This window comes from Phoxinus phoxinus (assembly GCF_949152265.1).
Source record: "Phoxinus phoxinus genome assembly, chromosome: 5".
Lineage (NCBI taxonomy): Eukaryota > Metazoa > Chordata > Actinopteri > Cypriniformes > Leuciscidae > Phoxinus > Phoxinus phoxinus.
Window position 1 is genome coordinate 27,614,695 of NC_136880.1, and position 24,175 is coordinate 27,638,869.

At 37.6% G+C, this 24,175-nt stretch overlaps 2 protein-coding genes across 10 annotated transcripts in view; one reads left to right on the top strand and one right to left on the bottom strand.

The window, feature by feature from the left end:
* Positions 1-2,622, top strand: part of LOC306998228 (sickle tail protein homolog) — a 68,875-nt gene extending 66,253 nt beyond the window's left edge. For 4 of the 7 annotated variants that reach the window (XM_079612139.1, XM_079612140.1, XM_079612141.1 and 1 more), the window contains one exon: positions 273-2,616. In XM_079612139.1, coding sequence (XP_079468265.1) covers positions 273-410 — 138 coding nt within the window. In that variant the 3' untranslated portion in view covers positions 411-2,616. Of the gene's footprint in view, positions 1-272 lie in introns of all 7 variants that reach the window. The other 3 variants (XM_079612143.1, XM_079612144.1, XM_079612138.1) reach the window with 2 other exon arrangements.
* A 2,432-nt stretch (positions 2,623-5,054) lies between these two features.
* paxip1 (PAX interacting (with transcription-activation domain) protein 1) lies at positions 5,055-22,473 on the bottom strand. Of its 3 annotated transcripts, none has more exons than XM_079612151.1 (21): positions 22,236-22,473; positions 21,461-21,595; positions 21,260-21,303; positions 21,025-21,088; positions 20,811-20,921; positions 15,845-16,474; positions 13,707-14,580; positions 13,459-13,553; positions 12,963-13,055; positions 12,647-12,784; positions 10,206-10,327; positions 9,810-9,994; positions 9,650-9,693; positions 9,420-9,487; positions 8,982-9,084; positions 8,675-8,843; positions 7,279-7,379; positions 6,950-7,084; positions 5,961-6,036; positions 5,741-5,801; positions 5,055-5,485 (listed from the first exon to the last, which is right to left on the bottom strand). In XM_079612151.1, exons 1-21 carry the CDS (start codon positions 22,314-22,316, stop codon positions 5,470-5,472), a joined length of 3,345 nt encoding a protein of 1,114 aa, XP_079468277.1. In that variant the 5' UTR covers positions 22,317-22,473; the 3' UTR covers positions 5,055-5,469. The 3 variants fall into 3 exon arrangements, with proteins under 3 accessions (XP_079468277.1, XP_079468278.1, XP_079468276.1); XM_079612152.1 differs by having other exon boundaries at positions 5,324-5,481; positions 5,737-5,801; XM_079612150.1 differs by lacking the exon at positions 5,055-5,485 and having other exon boundaries at positions 5,530-5,801.
* Between the last annotated feature and the right edge of the window lie 1,702 nt (positions 22,474-24,175).

Here is a 24,175-nt window from a genome sequence, read left to right on the forward strand (position 1 = left end):
TTCAAACCACTCTTGTCTACTTTCACTGTTAAGACTTTCATTGAGGTTGAACCCATGAACCGTTTCTGTCTTTCTGATCTATTGTGGGATTAATAATGTGCATGTACTCTGGTTGAGAAATTGGTTAGACATTTGAGCATGCTGCCTGTATTTTACTGTCTCCAATCATGTCTACAAATAAGAAATCTTTAAAAGCTCTGTCCTTGTTCTGATGTGTAGTAGTCATTCGCCTCAGTCCGTCTCTGACGTTGTTTCCTTGTCGATCTTTGCAGACCTCTGATGACTCTCCTGTTTCGAGTCGGATTTCTTCGCCTAAGTCCCGCCAGCAGGCAGGGAGTGCAGAAAAACCCGGAAAGCCCCAAAAGCTCCAGGACTCCCAGAGGCAATTCCGACAGGTAGTTTTACTGTAGGGCAGCCAGTGTAAGGCATGAAGACACAGACGGGAAATGTGTTTGAGTAATTTTATTGTGGACACACATGGATCCAATATGACTCTTCCCCTATGCTTCATCACAACCAATTCCTTGTGCATGGTTATCATTTAAACAGACACTTTTAAGATATGCTTCCTTTTTTTACCAACCCGTGCATTCCCTGGGAATCTAACCATGACCGTGGCATTGTTAGCACCATGCTCTACCAATTAAGCTATACAGGAAAACTGACTGTTGTCATCTAAAAATCACCCATAAAAACAAACACAAAGGATCTTAGATCGTAATCCCACTGTGTTGTTTGGGGAGTGATGGTTTATATTTCCATTTCTTTGGATTATGAAGACGTTTTGAAGAACCTCTGGCCTCTTCGGTCTGGTGGCCAAATTCATCCTTTTATTCCCTCTTTTCTCTCTTTATTGTTCAAACTGTGAGAGAAAAGAGACAAGATTACCCCTTTTGTTACAAGAGTAATATTTTTGTTGGTGTTGTATTGTAATGTAGACTATTTTTAGGGAATATAGTGCTCTATATTTTCACGTATGTGTCATCATCCTACTTGACTTTCCATGTCTTCCGGCATCTTTGTTTGCAGGCTAACGGGAGTGCTATGAAAGCTGGTGGGAATAGTAAACATGCTTTCCTTGCTTTGCCTGCTTCTAAGATCCCAGCTTTTATACCTAGCTCATGGAAACATAGATCAACCCATGCTCCTCATTCAAATACGTCTAAGCTTACTAACCAAACCTCTTCTTCTAAGTCCTCAATCCCATGTCTCAGTCTGAGCTGGCCCAGCTGTAGACCCGTCTCGCCCTCACAGTCTCCCGGGCCTTCTCAGTGTTCTGAGGGTCAAAACCTAACCCTCCCTCCGCAGACTCAAAATGGCCAGTCCTGCTCTTATTCCTACTCATCCTCATCCTCCTCTAGCTCGTACTCTTCCTCCTCCCCTGTCTCTCCAAACTCTACTTCTTCCTCCTCATCCCCTTCCTCTCCTTCCCTCCTGTCTCCCACTGCCATGTGCCGGGGAAGTCGAGCTGTACACGTGTCCAGCTTCAGCAGCCGCAGGTCTCTGAAGGCCCGCAGTGGCCAAGCCGCTATCACACCAGCATCCTTTACCGGGGACATGGCATGAGCTGTGCATTTCTCTCTTTTGCTCTTTCTGTTTGCACTCATTCTGGTGGGATTTAAGGTGTTCTTCTGTCACTTCTGTTACAGACAGAAACACTGATTTAGTTATGCCTGTTTGTTTGGGGTGATGTTATTGTCGTTGTGCACTTCCTCTGAAATCCAGAAGTAGTTCAGAATCTAGAGCCACATATGGTGCTTCTGAATAATGAACTTTGTTTTTGGTTTATGTGATGGATTAAACTTGACAGTGTTGGCTTTATATTTTATAGACGTGCATTTGTTTACTTACATGAACTATGTAAAATATACATTGCTTTTTTAGGGAAAGGACATTAGATGAATACATGATATGTCTGGGTTTTTAGTTTTAACTAGCCATATATCCATACATATATATATAGGTCCAGAAGTCTGAGAGCACATTGATTATTTTTAAACTGTTATAATTTTTATAACAAAAAATGATTATTAAGGAATCATTATTAAAATATAATATATAGTATATATAATTTTACTAAAGGTCTCAGACGTTTGGCGCCCAATGTATGTCTATAAGAATTGGCTTAACAAGTCTGTGGTGATTGATTTGACTGTTTGAAAAGGGATTTAACCAAATGTTTGCCTCTTTGCCCTCAGTGCACTGCCAGTTTTAACTAACAATATGCAGTTTATAGTGTTTTGCCATAAAGTTCTGTTCAAGACTAAAACATAAGTGTATATAGTGTGAGTGGATGTTGTACAACCATTGTGGTGGTTCTGTAGCTTAGCTTTGTGTTACACCATTATTGTACTCCTTTAAGTAGCTCATGTCAAATGCCAAAAATAAACAGTGCTTTACATGCTGAAATGTTAAATATTAGACAAAAAAATATTGGCTATGAATAATTTCCAAATTTTACTCCTATGCATGCTTTTCAGACATTTAACCATGGATGATGCAAAGGTAAATGCTGTAAATAGTACCTCTGATTTTGTAATACTGTATAAATTGTACAAAAGAATTGTTTGGAAGATGCTTGCCAGAGATGATTATCAAATAAAGGGCTTCCAGTGTATTGTCTTTCCGTTTCACTTGAGGCTTTTTTTCATGCTGTTCATGTTAGTGTGGAATGTTTTAGAATATGTATTTGTCAATACAGAAAAATGGAAGGACGAAGAGCAGAATTCAAAGCAAATGTAAAAACATCCCACTTGTCTCTCTCTCTAGCAAACATAAACCAGTTAAACCTGTTTCAAGGCCTGATCAAACTATTTAAAAAACACTAATGACAGCACTTCTAGTTCCTATCACAACAATATTTTAGCTGCAGATGGCAGCACTGACCTGCAGGACTTCTCAGTGAAGAGAGTCATGCTGTAATCACCTAAAGCTCAAATGGATGAACCTCTCAACATTCATTTTATTTATTTTGGGTGAAGTGTTACGTTTTCTTTTCTTTTTTCGTATTTGTTCTAATCATACATTTTTGCAGAGCTGTATTTTGTGATGGAAAAATAATATTGACCCAATAATTTGAAAGCAACTGGCATCCATTTTAGCACACTTTTTGTAGATAAAGTACTCATAGTAATAAAAAGTATGTTTTTTAATATATATATATATATATATGTTTAATATATGTATTTACATGTGACATGCCTCACTGTAAGCAGGCACTTTGAGCGTGATACCAGAGTTGCCCTTTAATGTTTCAGACCTTTAAGTAACAATTTAAGAAAGGCTATATTGAGATATCAGATAAACTGAAGTGGGGATCTTAAACAAAAGTCTTTAAAAATGGGTTTCAAAAGCCATTTTAGAACTCTGCCTATGCCCTTTAGCAGTCATTTCATTATATGAGACGTGAAAGCAATTAATACCTGATTGATGTAAGAGTCATATCTATTATGTGGACAGCAAAACTCCTCTGAGACAAATGATTGGCACATCTATTAATTTGGACTTCTTTGTGCTTAGATATGCATTACTTTTAATGCCAAGTTCAATTCAGTCTTCAAGAATTAATTTAGCATACCTGTTCAGACACATGGTGCAGTTGATCATCAGCTGAGTTGACTGTTTTATTGTTGCCATTCACATACTAGGCACCATGAAATTCACTCAAGGGCATTTGTAATGAATTCTAAAAGTGAAATTCTAATTTGTATAAATGAATTTTTCCGATCTGATCACAGTTTCTCCAAATGGTCATACAGACACAAACAATCCAATGTCTAATTAGATATGAAAACACTGTCTGGACAAAGGAGCGCTGCATTTTCATTCCAGGTCCTCCTCAAATTTGTAATTAGCCAGCTTTAATGAAAGATAATTAGTTCATATGCAAATTTTAGAATGACTGAATCCCTAAGCTTTGCACCATCTAATTAGCATGTAATTTGTATATTATAATACATTTACTATTAAGAAGTGAGGAGACCAAATGCTACAATGCTACAGAGAGGAGGAGAACAAGAGTAATTAAAGCGCAAGTCCTTTTAGCATTTAAGATTAATTATTGTCTCCTGATGTTTTATGGTACACGAGCATCAACATCATAAATCTTTGAGGACATTAACAAACCAACAAGGAACTTGTGTAAGTTAATCAAAGATCTGGTCACTAATTTGCATTTTTAATTCATCGCAATTAACGAGAGTGTCAATTGGATAGGAAATTAAGGTGGCTGCAATAGCAGTTTGCTTTATTTCTTTAATGGGCCTCTAGAAAAGCAAGCTCATATTTATGCTTCTCAATCTTCTGCTAGAGTTTAAATTACTGCAACATAAGCAAATATTAAGCATCTAACGATATTTAAAAAAAAAAACATTTTGTCGCCATAGAACCATGAATGATGAATGTTGAGCTAAACAATATGAAAAGCAGTTACAAAAGAAAAAATGATAAATATTTCACAAAACTCAATTCAAGGTTGAAGAACCATTTCAATGGATTCATGAATTAAACAATTTAGTAAAAGTTTACAAAAATATATATACGGTAGTTGAATGCATTCCACGATGCAGTATATTAGACACCAAAACAAAAGCATTTTGAAGACACTTCAGGCACATGTATCGATCTATATATCCACACTGGAGGGAGGGGTGATCCCCAGCTCTGAGCGAACCACCTATTGTTTCCCCTGTTGCATTTCTGGCACATGACCTTGGCTGGTAAGTTTTAATTTATCCCCTTTTAGAGGGCATTACTGCCAACTCCTCTCCACAACCCAGCTCAGGAGCCAGGGGATCACCCCAGGCGAACTGTCTGACAGCACACAATTTCCTTCCACCGGTAAGTACTCCAACACTTCATTAACATTTAATTGAATTTCGTCTATCAGGAATAATGCTTTTAAGAGAAGAATGCCTCAATGAGAACAGAGCACCCTGTGTACTCCCAAAAGCAGCGGTCAGGAGAAATGATTGGAAGCCATTGTGTAAATATGTTTTGTGACCTGCTAAGCCTGGTAGTATTTTTATTTTTATTTTAGATAGAATAAAAGATCTGTGATTTAGGAAACTTTATTTTAACCTAGGTTATCTTTTAGACTTGACATTAACAAATACTAGTCAATGTTCAAGCAGTCTCCAGAAAAGTGTATAAGAATCAAAACATTGACAGACTCATTAGTTAAAAATCACAATCAAATTCAGATTTTATTCCAAAACCATAAAAGGGGCAAACATGTATCACAGTAAAAACAGCTTTGCCTTGATTTAAACAATCATTACAAATAACAGTAATTTATTTAGAGTCACTGTTACTTTGTTTACAAAATTGGTAACAAATTATTTATCAAGTAATAAAATACAAACATTGAAATATAACATAACTGTACACTAAAATTTAACAAGTAACCTTTAGCATCTGTCCAGAGCAGGGCACCAGCAGTCAAATAATATTCATGTCCTAACAAGGACATCATGTGAATTTATATGTGAGATTGTTAAGGAGCAAAACATACATCCATAATTCTTTGAGAAAAAAAGATGTTGCAAATGTCTAACTCAATGCCATCATATAACATCAGAAATGATGAGTTTCACAAAGCTTAACACAAATTCCCATTCATTGAGAGAAGTCCGACATCACTGAAAGTAAATGCTTGTGGTTCAGTGAATCACAAGAAACCACTCAAAAGTGATTGTTGCTTATTTGTCTGTTAAATCTTGCTTCTATTTTAAAAGGATATGATTCATAATCCAAGGTTTGAGTCAACACCCCTGTCAATATAAGCTCAGCAGTGTACACATCTGAAATAAAGAAAATAAATCATTAGATTCTGCTTGATGACTGATGAATCTATACACATACTATAGCATGTCATTTTCATACTACAGTGGTTTTATACTATACAGTGATAAATGTAAATACTAAGATGGGAACTGGACATGGAGGATATGCCCTCTTACCAATGTTCTTCAGGAAGTACTCTCGACACATATGCCAGTCATTTTCACAGGTTATCAGAATGATCTCCGGTAAGTTCTAGATCAAACATGGATGAATCCAGAGAGCAATAGTCAGTTACTATTTTACACATACAAACATCAACAGAACAAACTTATTTTAAATCATGTCTTACATACAATTCCAGCATGCTTATTTAAAGTTATACAGCAGGCCATAGTTATGAGATGAGTCAAAAACTTTTGGTAACACCTTACAATAACTAATAATTATGGCATTTAATAATTACTGTATATACTACTGTTCAAAGGTTTGGGGTGGGAAAAATGTTATAAATGTTTCTGAAAGTCTCTTACACTCACAAAGGCTGCATTTATTTGATCAAACAGTCAAATATTACAATTTATAAGAATTTTCTATTTTAATAAATTTTAAACTTGTTTCTTTCTGTGATGATAAAAAAAAAAAAAATTCAGCATCATTACTCCAGACTTCTGGGTCACATGATCCTTCAGAAATCACTATAATATGCAGATTTGCTGCTCAAAAAAACATTATTATCAATGTTGAAAACAGTAGTGCATCTTAATGTTTTCGTGGTGAAGGGTTTTTTTTATAAATGGAAAGAACAGCATTTATTTGAAATCTAAATCTTTTGTAACATTATAGATGTCTTTGCTGTTGCTTTTGAACAATTTTAATGCATTCTTGCTGAATAAAAGTATTCATTTATTTAAAAAATATATATATATATTTTGGAAGTGTATATTAAGTACTACCATAATCCTGGATACTCCTCTTAAATAGTACGTACTTTTAATTTCACATTGTGAGCAATTATTCCAAACACCAAACAAAACAAAAAGAGCACAAAATCTAGAAAACAGCTCTGTTGTGTAGGCTGTAAATAGATGTTGGTTAAGTCTGACACAGCATCCTCATCAATACAACAGCCCCGTACACCCCTGTATTGAGGATCTGATTAGTGTACCTTGTTTTGCTTGTGCTCCATGATCTTGCGGAAGGAGGGCTGCTTGGAGAGCACTTTACCTCCGGCACTCTCCACTATAACTTTCATTGTGCTGAGGCTCGGACAGATTCCTGGAGTTATATAGAAATACTTCCCCTGTTAAAAGAAGAGTGAGATGACTGAGCACACACCCATCAGTGAAACACATTCTCTGTGATATTCAATTAGGCCACATGTCAGTGCTGAAATGAATAGTTGTTTGGCTTATTGTTCTGCACAGTCACGTGAACAAGTGAACCTGCACACGATACAGTGGGGATGTGATAGTGTATGGACTGTAATGTCCTCACCTTGAACAGCGGAGCTGCATGAGCTCTCTTCAGTGACTCCTCCAGACTAAAACAGAACAACACCTCTGCCTCTGCATCTCGCAGCATGTAGCTCTGCTCATCTGCAAACAAGCAAGACAAACAAATCAAATTATCACTAGGGATGCATAATACATCTATGCCGGCTCATATAATGTTCTTAAAGGAACACTCCACCATTTTTTGAAATAGGGCTTATTCAACGTCTTTCCTACATTTAGATAGGTGTTTCACCCTATTCAGCTACTATTCACCCCGGTATGTTGTTGACAGAAGTTGTGGGATTTCACGTGTTATCTCTGCGCCCAAGTAGCAGTGCTTCACCCTAATATAGTCCCAATCGATATCTGCCTAGGAAATCGCCTAGTCTTAATCTGCATCGCTAATTGTACTCGTTGTGAATACGCAGGCCACAAGAAGTAATTAGGTGGGTTTTTTTATTTTTTATTATCACTTTTACTCAGGACATGCTGCTGGCAACAAAGGATTCCATTCATTATGCTAAGCTAAGATAGCGGCGACCCTGCCAGACTAAAACAATGCATGCACTGAGACAAAAATGCATTTGCCCACCTATCTAAATGTAGGAAAGACGGTGAATAAGATCTATTTCAAAAAACGGTGGAGTGTTCCTTTAAAGGCATAGTTCACCCAAAAATATTCTTCTGCAGAACACCGAATATATTTTGAAGAATGTTGTTAACCAAACCGTTTTGATGACCATTTACTTCGAATGTATGGACAAAAACGCAGACATTTCTCAATACAAGGAATAAAGTCATACAGGTTTGGAATCACATGCAGGTGAGTAAATGATGACATACGGTCATTTTTTGTGAACTACACTTTTAAATTACAGCTACTGGTGTGACTGAAACAATATTGTAGGCAGATCATATCAGTCCTTATTTTGAAAAGTACTAAATAAACCTAAAAGGTAACAGTATATTCAAAGCATTTCAATGCTTTAATGCATTTGTTGTAACATTCTAGATTGGAGCTTATGGAAAATACACTAAAAGACTAATGATTCCAATTTTCATTTACAAAAAAAAACTTTTTTGGTGTTGATGTCAAAGTTAAATTATAGATAAATTATAAATTATAGATACCAAACAAAATTTCCACATCAGCACATTTCTGATGGACTTTACTTTCCCAAGATGGAGCTGAGTTGAGACTGCCATCCATTTCTATGGAAACTGCTTATGAATTCAAGAAACAACTTTTTTCCAATCTATGTTTTCATTACATACCATTAATATTTAATTTTTTTATCCAAAACCTTTCTTGCTGGGATATGAAGCAAGGCTCCTCAGAGCGTCTACACATCAGTAATAATCAATTGAAATGTAAATTAGACTCCACACAGACTCACCCACAAATTTCTGGCTTTTCCAGCTTTCCTCCAGCCATTCTGGAGTGACTATGTGCTTGACTACGGATACGGCAGTGAGGAACTTCACAGTTCTTGTCACTTTGTTAGCAACCAGATGAGTGCACTTCTGAGTGCTGTCAGCCACTTCCCCTCCAAGATCATACAATTTCTGCAGCCAAGGCGAGAGAGAGAGAAATGAAAAAAAGAAAGGATAAAAGGATGCAGGGGAGGGCAAACAGAACACCATGAGGGTTACTTACTGAAAGCGCATCTGAATGGAGCAGGAAGTGAGCATGTGTTTAGATACCTTTATGTACTGCTGAGCCTGCAGAGGTTCAAAGCCTGTGAAAAGCACGTAAGGTGTGGACTCAGGTGGAAGCTTTTTAGTAGGTGTTGGCAACTCCTCTAGCCTGCAAAATAAGACAGACAATGTTATTTTGTCCAAAATTCAGCTCGGAAAGTTCTCCATGGTTTTGAACTTCTTGTACTTAATGTAACTTTCTTTTAATGTAATTTATTTATTTTAGCTTTTTTGTCACCTACTCCCTAAGTATATGTCTGTCTTTAGGCGTACGCTAGTGTATACGCACAATGCGCACGGTGCAGATTTCCTCATCATTATAGTATGCGTGTACTGTATACACATAGAACAGAAAATCATAGGAAGAACGGAAATCACCACAATCCAGATTCTGCTATACAGCTCTACCTACAGTTCCAGCAATCTTTCACTGTTTGTACTCACTTGGGCCTCTTGTTGGGCGGCTGCAAGCTGATGTCAGCCTGTTTCTGTTTCAGCTGCAGTCGTAAGGTCTGCGTGAAAAGACAACAAAAAAAGATGACTGAGTCTGCACACATACACCTCTGCCCAGACATGCTGTTACATGTGTATCCACTGAGGACCTTCACTGCAAGACTCAAGCATCACAAAGGAGAGAGAGCAATCAGAGTGTGTCCGTGTGAGAGCCCACTCACCGCCAACGCCTCCGGTGAGATCTTCACAGGAATGCGCCAAGCACCTGACCACAAAAATGAGAGCATGTTATATTCTACCTCCTCGATAGCTTGGAAATCTGCAAGCTATAGCATCAAAATAACTTGACATTACATTGCTGAAATTTGAAATAAAACTTACTCAGAAGATTGTGCACAAGATGCGGGTTGGGTGCCAGTGGTTCGGGCAAATTGAACTGAGAATATCTACTGTGCTGGATTTGCCTCAAAGCTTCAAAGTGCCCCAGAAGTATGTCACACAGCCACTGGGCATTCACACATGGGATCCTCCACTCCTTTGCCTTCTCGTATTTCAGCCCACTCGGCCTGGTGGCATTAGCATAGCATATTAACGATAATTTCTAAAAACAGACAAATTGAGTTTCCAGAGAAATAAAACAATTACTGTTGGTTTAGTTTATATAAAAAAAACTCTACTTTAGACTTTCCACACAAAGACACTTAACAGTTGATAGAAGAAAAAAAGTGAGCAAACAGTTGGAAGCAGGCAACAACAGAAGACTGCATCGGTTCTTACTCTTTACAGATGAGCACAGTGTTGCTTCGACACAGATAGCCTGTGTATCTTGCTCCTGCTAGATAGGCCATGAGCTTCAAATCATCACGGTCACTGTCCACGAATCCAGTCACAGAAATAACCTGAGTTACGACAAAAAACACAAAAGCAGATAATGACACTGAAGTTCATGTAAAAGCCACTCAAATGCATGATAAACTAGATAATGGCATTAGATTAACATAGGACTGGGTATTTGATTATATTTTATTTGGTTTTTGTATTGATTCAATATCAATGAGTATGGTTCACACACTAAAATGTGTGAATGTTCATGCCCTGGATTAGTATTTTATTATTATTATCAATAACACAAGTATTTTTATTAAAAAAAAATTAAAATCAGGACATTATTGTTATCATGAATGTATTGGCCAATAATCAATATTGGCTGATTTTTTTTTTTTTTAATAGCTGATGATCAGGGCCAATTGTATCCTGCCAATCAAAAGGGGGCAGTAAAACAAATAGTACTACAACTCATACTGAGTGTGAAGAAATGTCTCGTGTAGAATTTAAGGCTGTCGAAGTTAAAGCGATAATGTAATAACACGATCTCAGTTTAGAACAGTTAAAAAAAACAATTACTGGCGTTAGCTCCGGATCTATTTGACCCTATGAATCACAAGTAGGTCAAGTGAGGGTTGCCCATTCCATGGTTTCAAATTCTGTCAATTTCATCACAAAATTCAAGCAATAAATGCCACTTTGATAGCACAAAATAAACATGAATGAACATCAGAAGGTATATTAAAAGATACAGTACAACTAGGGCTATAGATAAAACGATAACGATAATTATCGCAATATAATTTCACTCGATAAAACGATATCGGAACTACTAAAGCGGAACGAAACTAGTTTGAACCGGGCGCCACACGGACCGTTTATCCGCTTGGCTCAAAGTCAAAATGGCAGCGCGAGCTCACTAGAGGATGCGTTTACACTGATTGGTCTCGGTCACGAGATCCAGTGAGAAGCGCTTGAATTCAGCGAAGAACACAAATGTCTCAGTGATTTAGTCCAGTTTAAAACTTTAAAGGCAGATGAGACAGCGCTGACGAACAGGAGAAACACTGCGCAACGATACAGTCAGAAGGCTTTACCGTCTACAAATTCCTATCATTTACTGTAACGTTAGCTTAGTAATATTAACTGCACCATGAAATGTGGGATATACATATTGAATTGTATTATATTATTAAATGTATTAAAGGACTTATGGAATATAATTACAGTATTTAGGCTACTGTTTGTCATACAAATACCATAGAAACCATAAAGTAACATTTTGCCATGATAGTGAGGTGCTATAGGCTATGCCCGGTTTTATCCGAGGTTATCCTGATCTAAATGCATGATGCTGGATGACCAATGGTTAATTTGAATAAAATTCAAACAGTCAGAATATTACATTTTACCAAATAAAAAGGAGCACATGCAGAAACTAAGAAATAATTTTTTCTATTAAGATATTTATTTTGTTAAGGAAAAATGACAGATTTGTGAATGTTCACCTGTTTGGCAAGCGATATGTTCTGACAATAAAGAGTAGTTTAAAACCACAATTAACACTCTGGTTTCTACAACTTTCACTTAGGAGCAAAAAATCTGCCTTTAAACTTGAAAGAAATTACATTTATCATGATAATTATCGATATCGATAATTTTTTTTGGCCATATCGCCCAGCCCTAAGTACAACTTAGTAAAATGTATCATCTCTCATGTAATTGTCATACAGATGTTATTTGAGTGTGTGAATTATATCTGAAAACAAATTTGTAAATATAACAAAGTTAAATATAATAGTTTGGGTTTTGCTATTCATTTTAACCTTTCGTATAATATAAATGTACTAAATGAGAAGGTTCCCTGTATAGTTTACAGCATTAGTTGGGAGATATGTACTACCTAAAATATATACAAACTAATCAATATTGAATTGAACTCCCATTGTAATACCATTTACCATGATATTTTCAAAAATGGTTATCGTACCATTCGACAGCATAATAAAATTCAAGTACAGCACAAAAGCCTGAGACATTGCCACCAAACTATCAGCATCAGCAGATGTAATTTCAAATAATCGGATATCAGTATGAAGCAGATATTTTGTATCGTGTATCCCTAATTATCAATAATTAATAATAACAATAACAACAATAAAATATAAGGATTATTTAAAAAACATGGACATATTTTAATTAACCCCAATATATTAATATGATTCATTATTTTAATTATCGCTAATATCTATTACTTCCAAGTAATAACAGTCAGGTATAGTTTAAAAGACTGATGTAATGAATACTGCAATTAATCTATAATTGTTATGTTTTTACCCAGGCCTAATTTAACATGATGTTGAACCCCTTGAATAGAAAGGGCTGGTTCTTACATGCTGCGAGCAGGGCTTGGCCCCTGGAGGGAAGCTGAAGGGAAGATGAAGCGTCCTGTGAGGGGGGACCATCTTCTTCTTCTTGAGGACAGTGTTAAGCCAGTGAGCAGTCACACAACGTTTTCCCTCTCTCAGAGCCTAGCGAAGGAAAAACAGTTTAATAACAGATCATTAGTAAATGTCACGACTGAGAGTAGCCTAAAAAAGCACACATAACATTCAGGATGTATTCCCACCAATTAAACCATGCAGTATAAAAGACAGTGGGGATGATGTATAATGTATGTTTCTTTTCAAAGCAAGCTTTTATGTTTACCTGGAGATAGGTGTTGCTGACTTGACTCTCACAAAGTAAATGAGTGCAGCGGCTAAGAGCAGAGTCTACAGTGCCTCCATTTGCCTGAATGATCTGTTTGCAAAATAACAATGTCTTAATTAGATTGACAGAAAAACAAAAACAAAAATATCTAAAAGGGTGTTAAGCGATGGGTCGATGCACCTTCTTACAGATGCTCTAAAATACCATTTCATCATGTGCTACTCTCCTTCAGAATCTAAGAATTTAAGAAACTGATTAATTTTAATAATTTTCCTGACACTTGAAAACATCCAATTTTAATTCATTCCTCCCACTAAATGAAGTTTGTTGCACTGGAACTGGGTTACTCCATCACCTGTTATCTGTTATTTTCTGTATATTTAGAAGCACTTTTACGCTCTAAACTGCTTTCTAAACAAAAAAAACAAAACACAAAGTTTACAGTTTGAAGTAACTAATTCAGTATTAGCTGACGTGTGGTGGAGTCACTTGCCCTTTTCCATGTGGCCAGTAACTGTTTATCAGCCATCTGTTCTGGATAGTCAGCAATAGCAAAGATACAGCCAACCAGGAATCCCTCTTCAGGGACTGAAAAAAAAAGCATTAAGCTAAATTTATCTGCCATCTTCTTAGTTCATTCAGAAAAAAATAACTGTTTAGGTCAGCTAAAATTAGCTGAGACTCAGCATACATCTCAATAACATTTGTATTGAGTTCACAAAAAAAAAAAACTGTACTTACTGTCTTGCCCTGGCTCATGCCCAAAGAGTTGGTGCAGCTGTGCAGGCATCACTGGAGGTTGCAGCATGGTCTGGGTCTGATGTGGAGTAACCTGCTGGTTCTGATGCTGCAGAGGTTGCTGGTTCTGCAGATGCTGCTGTTGCATTTGCTGCTGTTGTTGCAGCTGTTGCATGTGCTGCTGTTGGAGTTGTTGTTGTAGGAAATGTTGTTGCTGCTGCTGCTGCAAATGCTGTTGGTGCATCTGCTGCTGGTTTTGCTGCTGCTGCTGCTGCTGCTGTTGTTGCTGTTGCTGCTGCTGTTGCAACTGCAACTGGAGTCTATGCTGCTGTTGTAACTGCTGCAATTGCTGCTGCAATGCATGCTGCTGCTGCAAGGGTGGCCTCTGGAGCTGCTGTGGTCGCATTTGTTGCTGTGGGAATGTGTGTTGCTGCTGCTGCTGCTGCTGCTGTTGCTGTTGCTGCTGTGCATACATCTGCTGATGCATCTGTTGCTGTAAGAACTGATGGGATTGCTGAGGCATTTGAGGAAAGCCCTGCTGCGGCTGTGACTGCGGTTGCTGCTGCGGTTGCGGTTGCTGCTGCTGCTGTTGTGGTTGCGGTTGCTGGTGGTGGTGCATCTGCATGACCTGCGGCAGCATCATAGTATGCTGTTGTGCCATCTGTTGTGGGTGCTGTTGTTGATGTTGTGGTAGCTGATGTGGCTGTGGCTGCTGCTGCTGCTGCTGCTGCTGCATTAACTGCTGTTGTGCTTCAGGTGTTAGTTGCTGTTGGGTCTTACCTGGAATAAACAGAATCTGGTTGGGAACACCAGACTGGCCTTGATTTCCCAAGTGGTCCACCACACCTTTAGAGGAGGATGAAAGACCCTGGAGGATCTAAAATGACATACAATTAATTACACACAGACAATACAAATATAAATCATACCAGCTCCATAAATGTAAAGAAAATAATCAAACTCAGAATTTTTTATTTTTTTGGGGGGGGTGGGGGGGGGGGGGGGTTATATAAGGGTGAGTTGTATGGCCAAAACCTGATATCACAGTATGTTCCAATTTAACGGATGTCAACATGAGAAGTTAATTAGCAATAAATACTACATTCATATATATATATATATATATATGGATTGGATAATTTTTCAGATCAGCAAAAAAAAAAAAAAACCTTCTCATTCTGTTCTGACGTACCATGTGTACAGCAGGCGCAATGATATTACGCAGCGCCTGAAAATAGTCCCCAGCTCGTTAACTTCCAACGTGACCGGCACCAAGTTTGTAATATCATTGCGCCTGTTGGTACGGCAGCACAGTTCCTTGATTATTACGCAGGAATGAGAGTATAGGTCCTAGTCATATTGGCCTAGAAAATCAAGCTTTTAAAGGCAACCTTTTAGTAGGAAAAATATCGAATTTTTTTGAGAGAGATGCTAACGGTCTAATCAGATTCAATTATCTATGCTAAGCTATGCTAAAAGTGCTACCGCCAGACCCGGAGCTGAATGGATTCGAAAACGGTAAAACGGTTTAACTCTAGGGGAGTTAGAAAATGACCCTATTTCCAAAAAAAGTGTTCCTTTAAGACATAACCGACTGCGTTTAATAGAATCCTTGCAGAGGTGGGCATTTTGAGATAATTTTGTGTCCATTCAAACGCAAGGAGACATGAAAGAACTCAATTCTGTGTTCACGCACTGTCTGTGTGCATTTTGAGTGTGCGCACAGAAAACAGCGTGTGAGTACCGAATTTAGTTCTCTTTCTCCTCTTCTTGTGCCTAAAAGGTTTAAAAACGGTTAAATGTTTAAATAGGCAAAACTACGATCTATTCCACCTCATTTCCAGCAAATAAATAAGTGTGCTGGTTTGAGAGTAAGGTCATTTACATGCGTGCCGATCACCAAGCCACTTTGAGACTCTGAAACACTGCATTTAGAATTTTGTATGTAAATGGAACACTTCAGTCTGAAATCGGTAGCACATACATTTACTTAAATAGGGTAAGTAAGCCTGCCTGATTTGCCAATTGTAATAAGCCAGATCGTGCAGCCCAAATAGTGTACTTATCAGAATCTCTACCAATGAATACATCTTTACTGTCACATAGTTCATACAGTCATAGCGCTAAAAACTATTTCTTACATTGGAGGGTCGCGAGGCTTGTTGCGTATCTGCATTGTTAGTAATGTTCCTCAGTGTCCTGGGAGTTGGATTCCATCCACCCATGACCTCAGATCTCTCCACCCCTAGAGGCACACCTCCACCTGTGCCGACCAGCCGAGCATCTGGCGGCCCAAAGCCTCCAGGTACAGGTGGGACATTGGCACACAGATTGATCAAACCAGTTTCTTTTCCAGGCTGTAGTCGACGCTTGGCAGGGCCAGGCTGTGGCACCTCAGCTGGGGTCCAGTTCAGGTTGCGGTCTTCCTTCTCTGGGGACGAGTCGTCAGAGTCATCGAACATCAACTCTGATTTGGGCTCATGTTTCGGTGAGGTTGAACGACTACGCCTGCCTACTGGGGAAGCACCACGAGATGATGTAGGGCTGGACCTTCGGCTGTGAGGTGAGCGTCTGTCACTGTAGCTGCCTTCAGAACCTGAGCTCCTCTCATTTTCATACTCGCTGCCATCCTCTTCCGGTGCCTCATATAATGTAAGCCGTGGGTGATATAAAGTCTCATCTTTCCTGTTCTTTTCTTTTACAGAGTCCAAAATCCATTCTGGGGTTACTATCTTAATGTTGTTATGCCGCAAAGCACACTCATACTTGGCCTGAAAAACACAGAAAAAAAACAAATGAGAGCAAATTTCAGTTGTACTGTAAAATATACAATTTTATTTTACAGTGAAATATTACAATAGTAATATTCTTCATTTTGTTTAACCATTTTCTCTGCACTCGCCATTTTGGCAAGTGGGCCATAAATAACATACCCAAAATAAAAATAAGTTGCTGCTCATAAGTTATTCTGAATAGACACATAACTACCGGTAACTTAAAAACAGTTTCCAGTTAAAGATTTAGAATTAGTCAGACTGTTATTAATATGGAGATATGTAAGCTCATACATAAAAACAAATATAAAAATATTTAGAATGATTTTTAAATGTATAAAAATAGTATGTGGCTGCGGTGTAGCAACTTAGAAATACAATGAAGTTGAAGTCACAAGTCTGCTCATGCTTCATTTCAAATCTAAGGATGTTATCTCTAATTATACATTTTATGTACAGTACCTAGTACCTGTTTTTTTTTTTTTTTTTTTAGTACCACCTCAGTTGAGGTTCCAAGCGAGCCGTACTGATACTAAAATTTGATGTATAAACACTGCAGATCACTGATTGGCCAGAGAGAATCATCACTAAAAGCATCATTGTTTTTGAGTCATTTGAATTTGGCGCAACTATAACGATCAGTCTATAATCCAACCCACTTTAAAGCGGTACTAAACTGCAGTGGAAAAGCAAACCGAGCCAAAGTAAAGCGAGCTGAGCCATACCATGCAATGGAAAAGCTCACTATGTCTGCTTTGGAGATAATTGCCCCGGAGGTAAGTGCCCTATTCAAGTTTCTATTATTCTCACTCGAAAACTCTTTCATACCTCTGCCGAGTGTGAGACCTAATCTTCATTACTCTTATCATTATTCTTTTGCTTTTTATTTGAAGGCTATTAGATTTTATTCTGGTATTATCTCCCATTCACACTGCTTTGACCCTGTATATTGGGATTCGACATTAAGCCTTTTAATGTGCTTGTCCTTCGGACAAGTAAATCTGTCATTCACTTGTCCGAGTAAAAAAAGTAGCTTGACCGAAAAAAAAAAAAAAAAAAAAAAAAAGTGTTGTAAATATAATTTATTCTGAAGTAATATTCTCATCAGTGTTCAATCAGATTTGATATATTTAAATCTGCTTATAATCTTTTTTTGTTTTTGACATTTTAATCAGGCTACTTGTCCAGTTGGGAAAGTAAAATTCTCTTCTAATTGTCCCTTCAAAAAATCCACTTGTCCCAGACAAGCGGACAACCGTTAATGTCGAGCCCATATTTATCCATATTATAAAAAACTTTATTTATAAACTTGCGTGAAATTCTTTTGACAAAATACATCATGAAATATGACTGGACCTGTGCAGCAGGTGCATTAAAACCACAATTAGCATCAAGCTACATAAGACAATTTATACGATTTCTTCAAAACTCCCTTTAAACCACCAACGAATGTTTGCAATAATTTCCAATTGCGATTTAATATGGGTTTTGGTCATATGTTGTTGAAACTTGAAATATGTTATTTATAGCCTTTTATAAGCTGTAATAATAGAATATTGGTGAAACAGATTTGGCAAATGCTCCACAAGTATTTGTGTTCCAAACAGGTTTGAAACAACTCAAGGGTGAGTAAATTATGGCATAATTTTCATTTTTGGGTGAACTATCATTTTAATAAAGGTTATAAATCCCATTAAAAAAAACTTTAGCCATCGACGTCACAGGAAAAACTGGCGACCCATAATCTGCAGTGAAGGAATGTCAGATGTGATATTTCAAAGAATGGATCTGACCTCTAGCGATTTTCTCATCATTCAATAAAATATGCGTTATATTTGTTGGTGAATATAACGTTTCCCAGGTTACCATCGACAATAGCATTTTCTTCCATCTCTTTGTGTTGTCTATTTCTAAAGGCTGAAGAATATGAACATTATGAAAAGTTAATTTCTGAATTCTAAGGAAATTCATACAGGTTCAGAACAACTTGAGGGTGAGTAAAATATAACAGAATTTTTATTTTTGGGTGAACTTTCCCTTTAAGGCTAGAGCACCCAGAAACCAGGCCTGGGCTCTGTAATCCATAATCTGCATTTTCGGTTCATTGCCAGTTTATTAAAATAAGGCTGTTAACGATAAATTGCAGCATGATAATGATACATTTTTGGGTTTGACAGATACACTAATGCCTACTGAACAATCCACAACCCCAAAAGTCAAAGAAAAGAGATCACATCACTGCAGTGACAATATTTTCATGATACTTGTCAAAGTACACAGAATATTTCTCAATATTATGAGTTTAATCACAAAGGTTTCAGCATTGCTCACCAGATATAACCAACAACATTTGTTTGGTTACCAAGAGTTTCCTATAAAAGGCAAGGCAGGCTTTGAAAACCTAGACTGTTCCGTTCAAGTTCATTGTCATATGCATATTAGTACAGAGTACCATAGCAATGAAATACTATGTGCCTTGGCACTCTCTCAGCAGCACCAGTCAATAATAACAATTATGAATAACATTAAAACATCCAAGCAGTCAACATAGTAACTAAGCTTAAACCTCAACCCTCCTTCCTGTTGCAGGGCTTTAGAGTGCGACCAATTTGGAACCGTACATGCGCAACTTCTTGTCTAGCGCAACTTCCTTCCCTTGGCAGCAGTATGCTGTCATTTCTCCCTAAAACTCAAACTTAACGACAGAATCAGCACGATCGTGATTGTTGTAAAATGCAGTCTATACTGTTGCTATATTGCGGGACACGTTTAATAATAAAAAGAGCTATTAAAAGCACAGAAATCTGCGCAAGAGATGCTGTTCGGTCTTAAAGGGGCCGCAGTCTAATAAACATGCGGACGATTGCGCCATTACTGCGAATCAAACAACAAAAGGCAAAAAGAAAATCACGCTGAAGTTATTCATCGCTCTTGAATGAATAACTTCAGCTTTAATAAGAATTAGTCGATCTATAATAAACTATGCAGTGTTATTTTACATTTGATTACTTTATTAGATTTCTTTTTAGACCATACCTGAACAGTAATGTTAGTAGACCTTCCTGAAATTAAAGCACTGTGTAGGCCTATATATAATGCGTATCTTTGTTTAATTGTTTATATTTTATCTATTGTTTATCTTTGTTTAATATATATATATAACAAAAAGAACCGATAAGAATACAGTTAAAGTACCGGATCGATAAGCAGTATCGGTAAGAGTAGTAATACCAAAACCGCTACTTAAATACCATTAAAACCCTACTCCCTGGTCAATGCTCTGACAACAGCCCAGACATGGAGCAACTTCAGCCACCAGTCTCCCCAGTCCCTGGTAAGATGCCAAGCCCTGGTCCTTCGTCGGAGATGGCATCCGACTCAGAGACGGAGGTAGAGCCTACTAGAGCTAGAGACTCAAAATAGTTCGTTTGGCAGCTCAGTGAAGCACTTTAAACATTTTTTTTTTTTTTTTTAAGATTTTTATTTTTAGATACAGTATAATTGTGCTTCAAATTAAAATAAAAGTATTTACCTACACCTTATATATTATGTAAATGATTTTAAACAAGAATATGAATGTATATAGAGTGTGATAAAAATGTGACCTTGAAATTGTGGCTTTAAAGGTGACGTGAGCCGAGGAAAAAATTGTGCACCCAAATAAAAAAGTTAGGCGCACCAGTGCAACCAAGGCAAAAAGTTAGTCTGGAGCCCTGTGTTGTACTATCATTCAGTAGCCTTATTACCTGAGGATAAAAACTATCCCTAAAACGTGATGTGGGCGTTGGGATACTCTACAAACGTCTCCCTGATGGAAGGTGGGAGAAGAGATTGTGTGCAAGATGACTAGAATCCTGCATAATACCTAGTGCATAATTGCATAATTCTTAGTGCTGTGTTTCCAGTAAATGTTTTGAAGCGGTTCAAGTGGACCCCCAATAATTTTGTGTGATAGACAGTGAAGATAGGGCAATAAAACTGACCCTTTTTAAATACACCACTCAGACCTCAAAAACAGAGCCAATAAACCGAGACCAGCAATCCAGTCCCATCCCTCAATTGATCCAAGAGAAAACAACCCATAGATGTAAACCTAGACAGCGTCTTGCAGACAGCAGCTGTTAAAGGCACTCTATTAGTCGTAAACTTTAACTGAGCTGCTGAATCTCACACACCTCCCCCACTTTACTATGGAGAATGTGGACCATAAGACTGTGTTGATGCCCTATGCCTTACTGTGCCCTATATATTTAGTATTAGTAAACACACAGCCTCAATCTGACTGACATCTAACTAATAATAAATAAAGACAAGATGACAGACATGCGCTTACCCCCTTCGGTTCAGGCACAACAAGATGGGTGCACTTCTTGTTGAAGTGGAGCTGACAGTCACCTCCATAGAACGTGATAAAAGCCCAAAGTGTGTTGAGATCCTCTGCCAGCTATAAACAAAGACAAGATTAATAAACACTAAAATCAACCCTGCTGCCTGATAATGGTAGACGATAATATGCAGATTTTAATGAATATGCATGCATTACTTACATGTGGCAGACAAGCTGTGACGCCAAAGAACACTTGTCCTGACTCTGGAGAAAATCCTGTAACTCTGATGTATTAACCGTCAAGGTAAAAATAATTACCGGTAAATGGTATGATATTCTTCTTTAACTCATTATCAGTTCAAAGGTTGCATGAAGTTGATGGTGACATGTGAACATGGGTGCAAAAACAACAGTAGAACTGAACATTTTCAAACCAGTGAATCTTAAAAGGATACGGTAGTAGGTCTCCACATTTGACAGACAGGATCACCCAGCTTGGCTGAACCAGAAATTAATATGCATGTTAAACATTGCAGCACAATTTTATTAGCCACAGTAAGTGATCACATCTAATTATAGGCAGGAGATTTGTAAAATGTTGCCAACTAAAAACGCCTGACTTCTAACCCCTACAGTGCAATTTTATGTCGGTGTACCTTCACAACAGGCAAGTCAAAGACCTCTCTGGACTCCCCGACCTCTGGATTGTCCCCATCTTCTGCTATAATGTGGGTGGCGAGGGCATTGTAAGACACTTCTTTTCCTTTCCCAGCTTTCAGAAGTTGCACAACCTATAAGCAAATGTCAGCAGGCGATCATCACCATGTCAGTCATAAAACAGATAATTCATAAAAACAAGCTTATAATCTGCTTGCTGCAAGCTCTTAATGTATGGACCAGGAACCGTAGATACAATCGTGCAAAAATGTAAGCAAAAACTATCGTTACACATAATGCCAAAAGACGAGACACTATGATAAATACGTTACAGAAGAGGGCTACAGATGCTAGCGTTATAGCGTTTCCTTGACTTCCCATTTAAGATACAGGCTACCCTTGACAAATACTGTATACACACAGTTCAGGGGCATGATTATTCATTCACTTGCAAATAAATCGCTGATACAACTAAAAGATTAGTTCAACGTGGGTAGTCTCGCATTGTTGTCACTGATGATGGCTAACATACTGAAGACAGGACTTTCGCTAACAGCAGATAAAGGAGAGTACACCATACATACAAAAGAGGGCGTCCTGAATAAATAAACCCTAATGTTCTCAAGAGTTACATTAAATACAGTTTGTCAAAATGTATCCTCTACTTTTCGCCATGTTATGAGTGTTTATGTGGGTTAGCCTTTATGCTAACACACCAGTCAGTAAGCCACTATTAGCCAAAAGGCTAAATGAATGTATTACAGTTAAATATACCTTCTGATCAATGTCTCCCACCACATAGAATTTCACGTCCTTGAAAAGCTCTTCCGGTACTTTTAAGTCGTCTTCCGACATTGTTTTGACTGCTTTAAATTATTTTACAGCGGAAAGTAAGCATTATGTGGCTGTCAGATTAGCGTACCACCGGCCTCATAGGAAAGAGGTACAGAAGCGCCAAAGAGGATTCGGCGGGCTCTGGGCGCTTACATGTATTTCATGGGGGAGATCAATCACTTTACGCAATTACGTCTGGCAAATATATAAAATGTAAGAATAAATGTGACAAAATCCATTATTAACTTACTTATCCTGTTTCGCAGATCGTCTGGTAGACTTAAAGTATTTAGTTTTATAAAATAAAATATACTCTGTTTTTCATAACACCCCTATATTTGTGGAATATGTCACATTTGTGGGCGGCGCGTCATTTCCTACGCGCTTATTTACATTAATAAAAGCGCCAAATATGAAACACTTGTGTTTGTATTGTGAGCGTTTCATTTTGTAGCACCAAAACATTTCGTGCTTATATAGGAAGAAATGTAACCTAATGATCCATTTAAATATATAAGCATCAGTGTGTTGCTACACAGTTCTACACTTTCCTGTGTTTGTTTACTTGATGTATAATGTTATCATTATAGATTTAACTTATTCAGTTACAGGTCAAACATTTTAAAGGGCTGTTAATAAGCCCTAATATAACAAGGATGACGCAACCTAGTGAAACTTCAAATCTAATAAAATATTATGTCCACAAAAATAAAAAATAAAGAGAAGCATTAATTACCTTTTATTTCAATGTAGGCCTATGCACTGGCTGGCTCCAGGACATGTCAGTCAGAAGACATTTTCATGGATAAAGAAAATGAAATGAAAAATATCTATTAAAAATAAATGTGGATTTTTGTTGGTATGTTAAGAAAAATTGCTTATGTTACTATAATGTAATAGCCTTAAGGTTACATAGTTGCAAGGAAAAATATTTGTATTTTTTCTGCTCCCAGTTCCTTTGTGAGTCCAAAACCAAAAAGTCAGCTAAGAGCTACTTTTCCATTCATTCTCCCTTTCTGTAGGCCTTGTTATGGCTTTGTGAGGATACTTTTGTTAAAGAAAAAAAAACACGATTCACGAATTTGTATTCACAAATAAGTTAACATAGGCCTACTGAAAAAAACTTTTCTCAAGTTGAAATGCTCGAAAAGCAGCAACATTATAGGCTACATTATTAACAGCCTAGATATAATAACAATGTGAGAGTTAGGTTTAGAGACAGCGTAAATGATAAAGCTTATAAGAAAAACTTGTATTGGTGCTTTATAATATACAGCAGCTTCAGTTTCAAGTCTGCTTGTTTGTTTTGCCTTTCACGTGTTGAAATAGCTGCCAGCTTCGGTGAATGTGAATTCCCCTGCGTAAAGACTGCAGAAATCTACAATCACGAAAAAAGGAAACAGGGTAGGCAACAATCAAAAAACGTAGACGAGAAAACATCTCCGTTGTCTAAGTCATTGGGATGTGATATGGTAACACTTTGTTGCTCTTAACCTTGTATCAATGTGGTCTGCGCCGAGGTGGCGACTTGAGAAACTGCAGTAGCGCGCGGTCAGTCACTCCTCTCTTGCACGAGATCCTGACACTCAGGATATTGTTTTCTACCGATTGGGGTGACACTGCCGTCGCTGAAGCGAAAGTGTTGTTTCCTAAGGTAAGTGGGAAGGGGAGAAAAACAATAAACAGTTGTGGAGAGATCCGCGAATGCGCGCTTGTGTAAATCTGACAGAGCAACGTATTGGCTATAGGCTAATGATGAATGATGCTGTAGATATAATAGTTGAAGTAGGCTATAGCCTAATATGAATGTCATTTCACTTGGAAGTTAGTCTTTCTAATTCAGTAGTGGGCTAAGTTGAATTGCGTTACGAAATTACAGT

Coding starts and splice junctions, on each gene's coding strand:
- paxip1 (XM_079612150.1), bottom strand. CDS start 22,316: ATGTCGGAAGACGACTTAAAAGTACCGGAAGAGCTTTTCAAGGACGTG. Junction 9,488..9,649: donor TCTCACCGGAGGCGTTGGCG/GTGAGTGGGCTC, acceptor CTTTTCACGCAG/ACCTTACGACTGCAGCTGAA. Junction 6,037..6,949: donor TGGAGCACAAGCAAAACAAG/GTACACTAATCA, acceptor TGTTTGATCTAG/AACTTACCGGAGATCATTCT.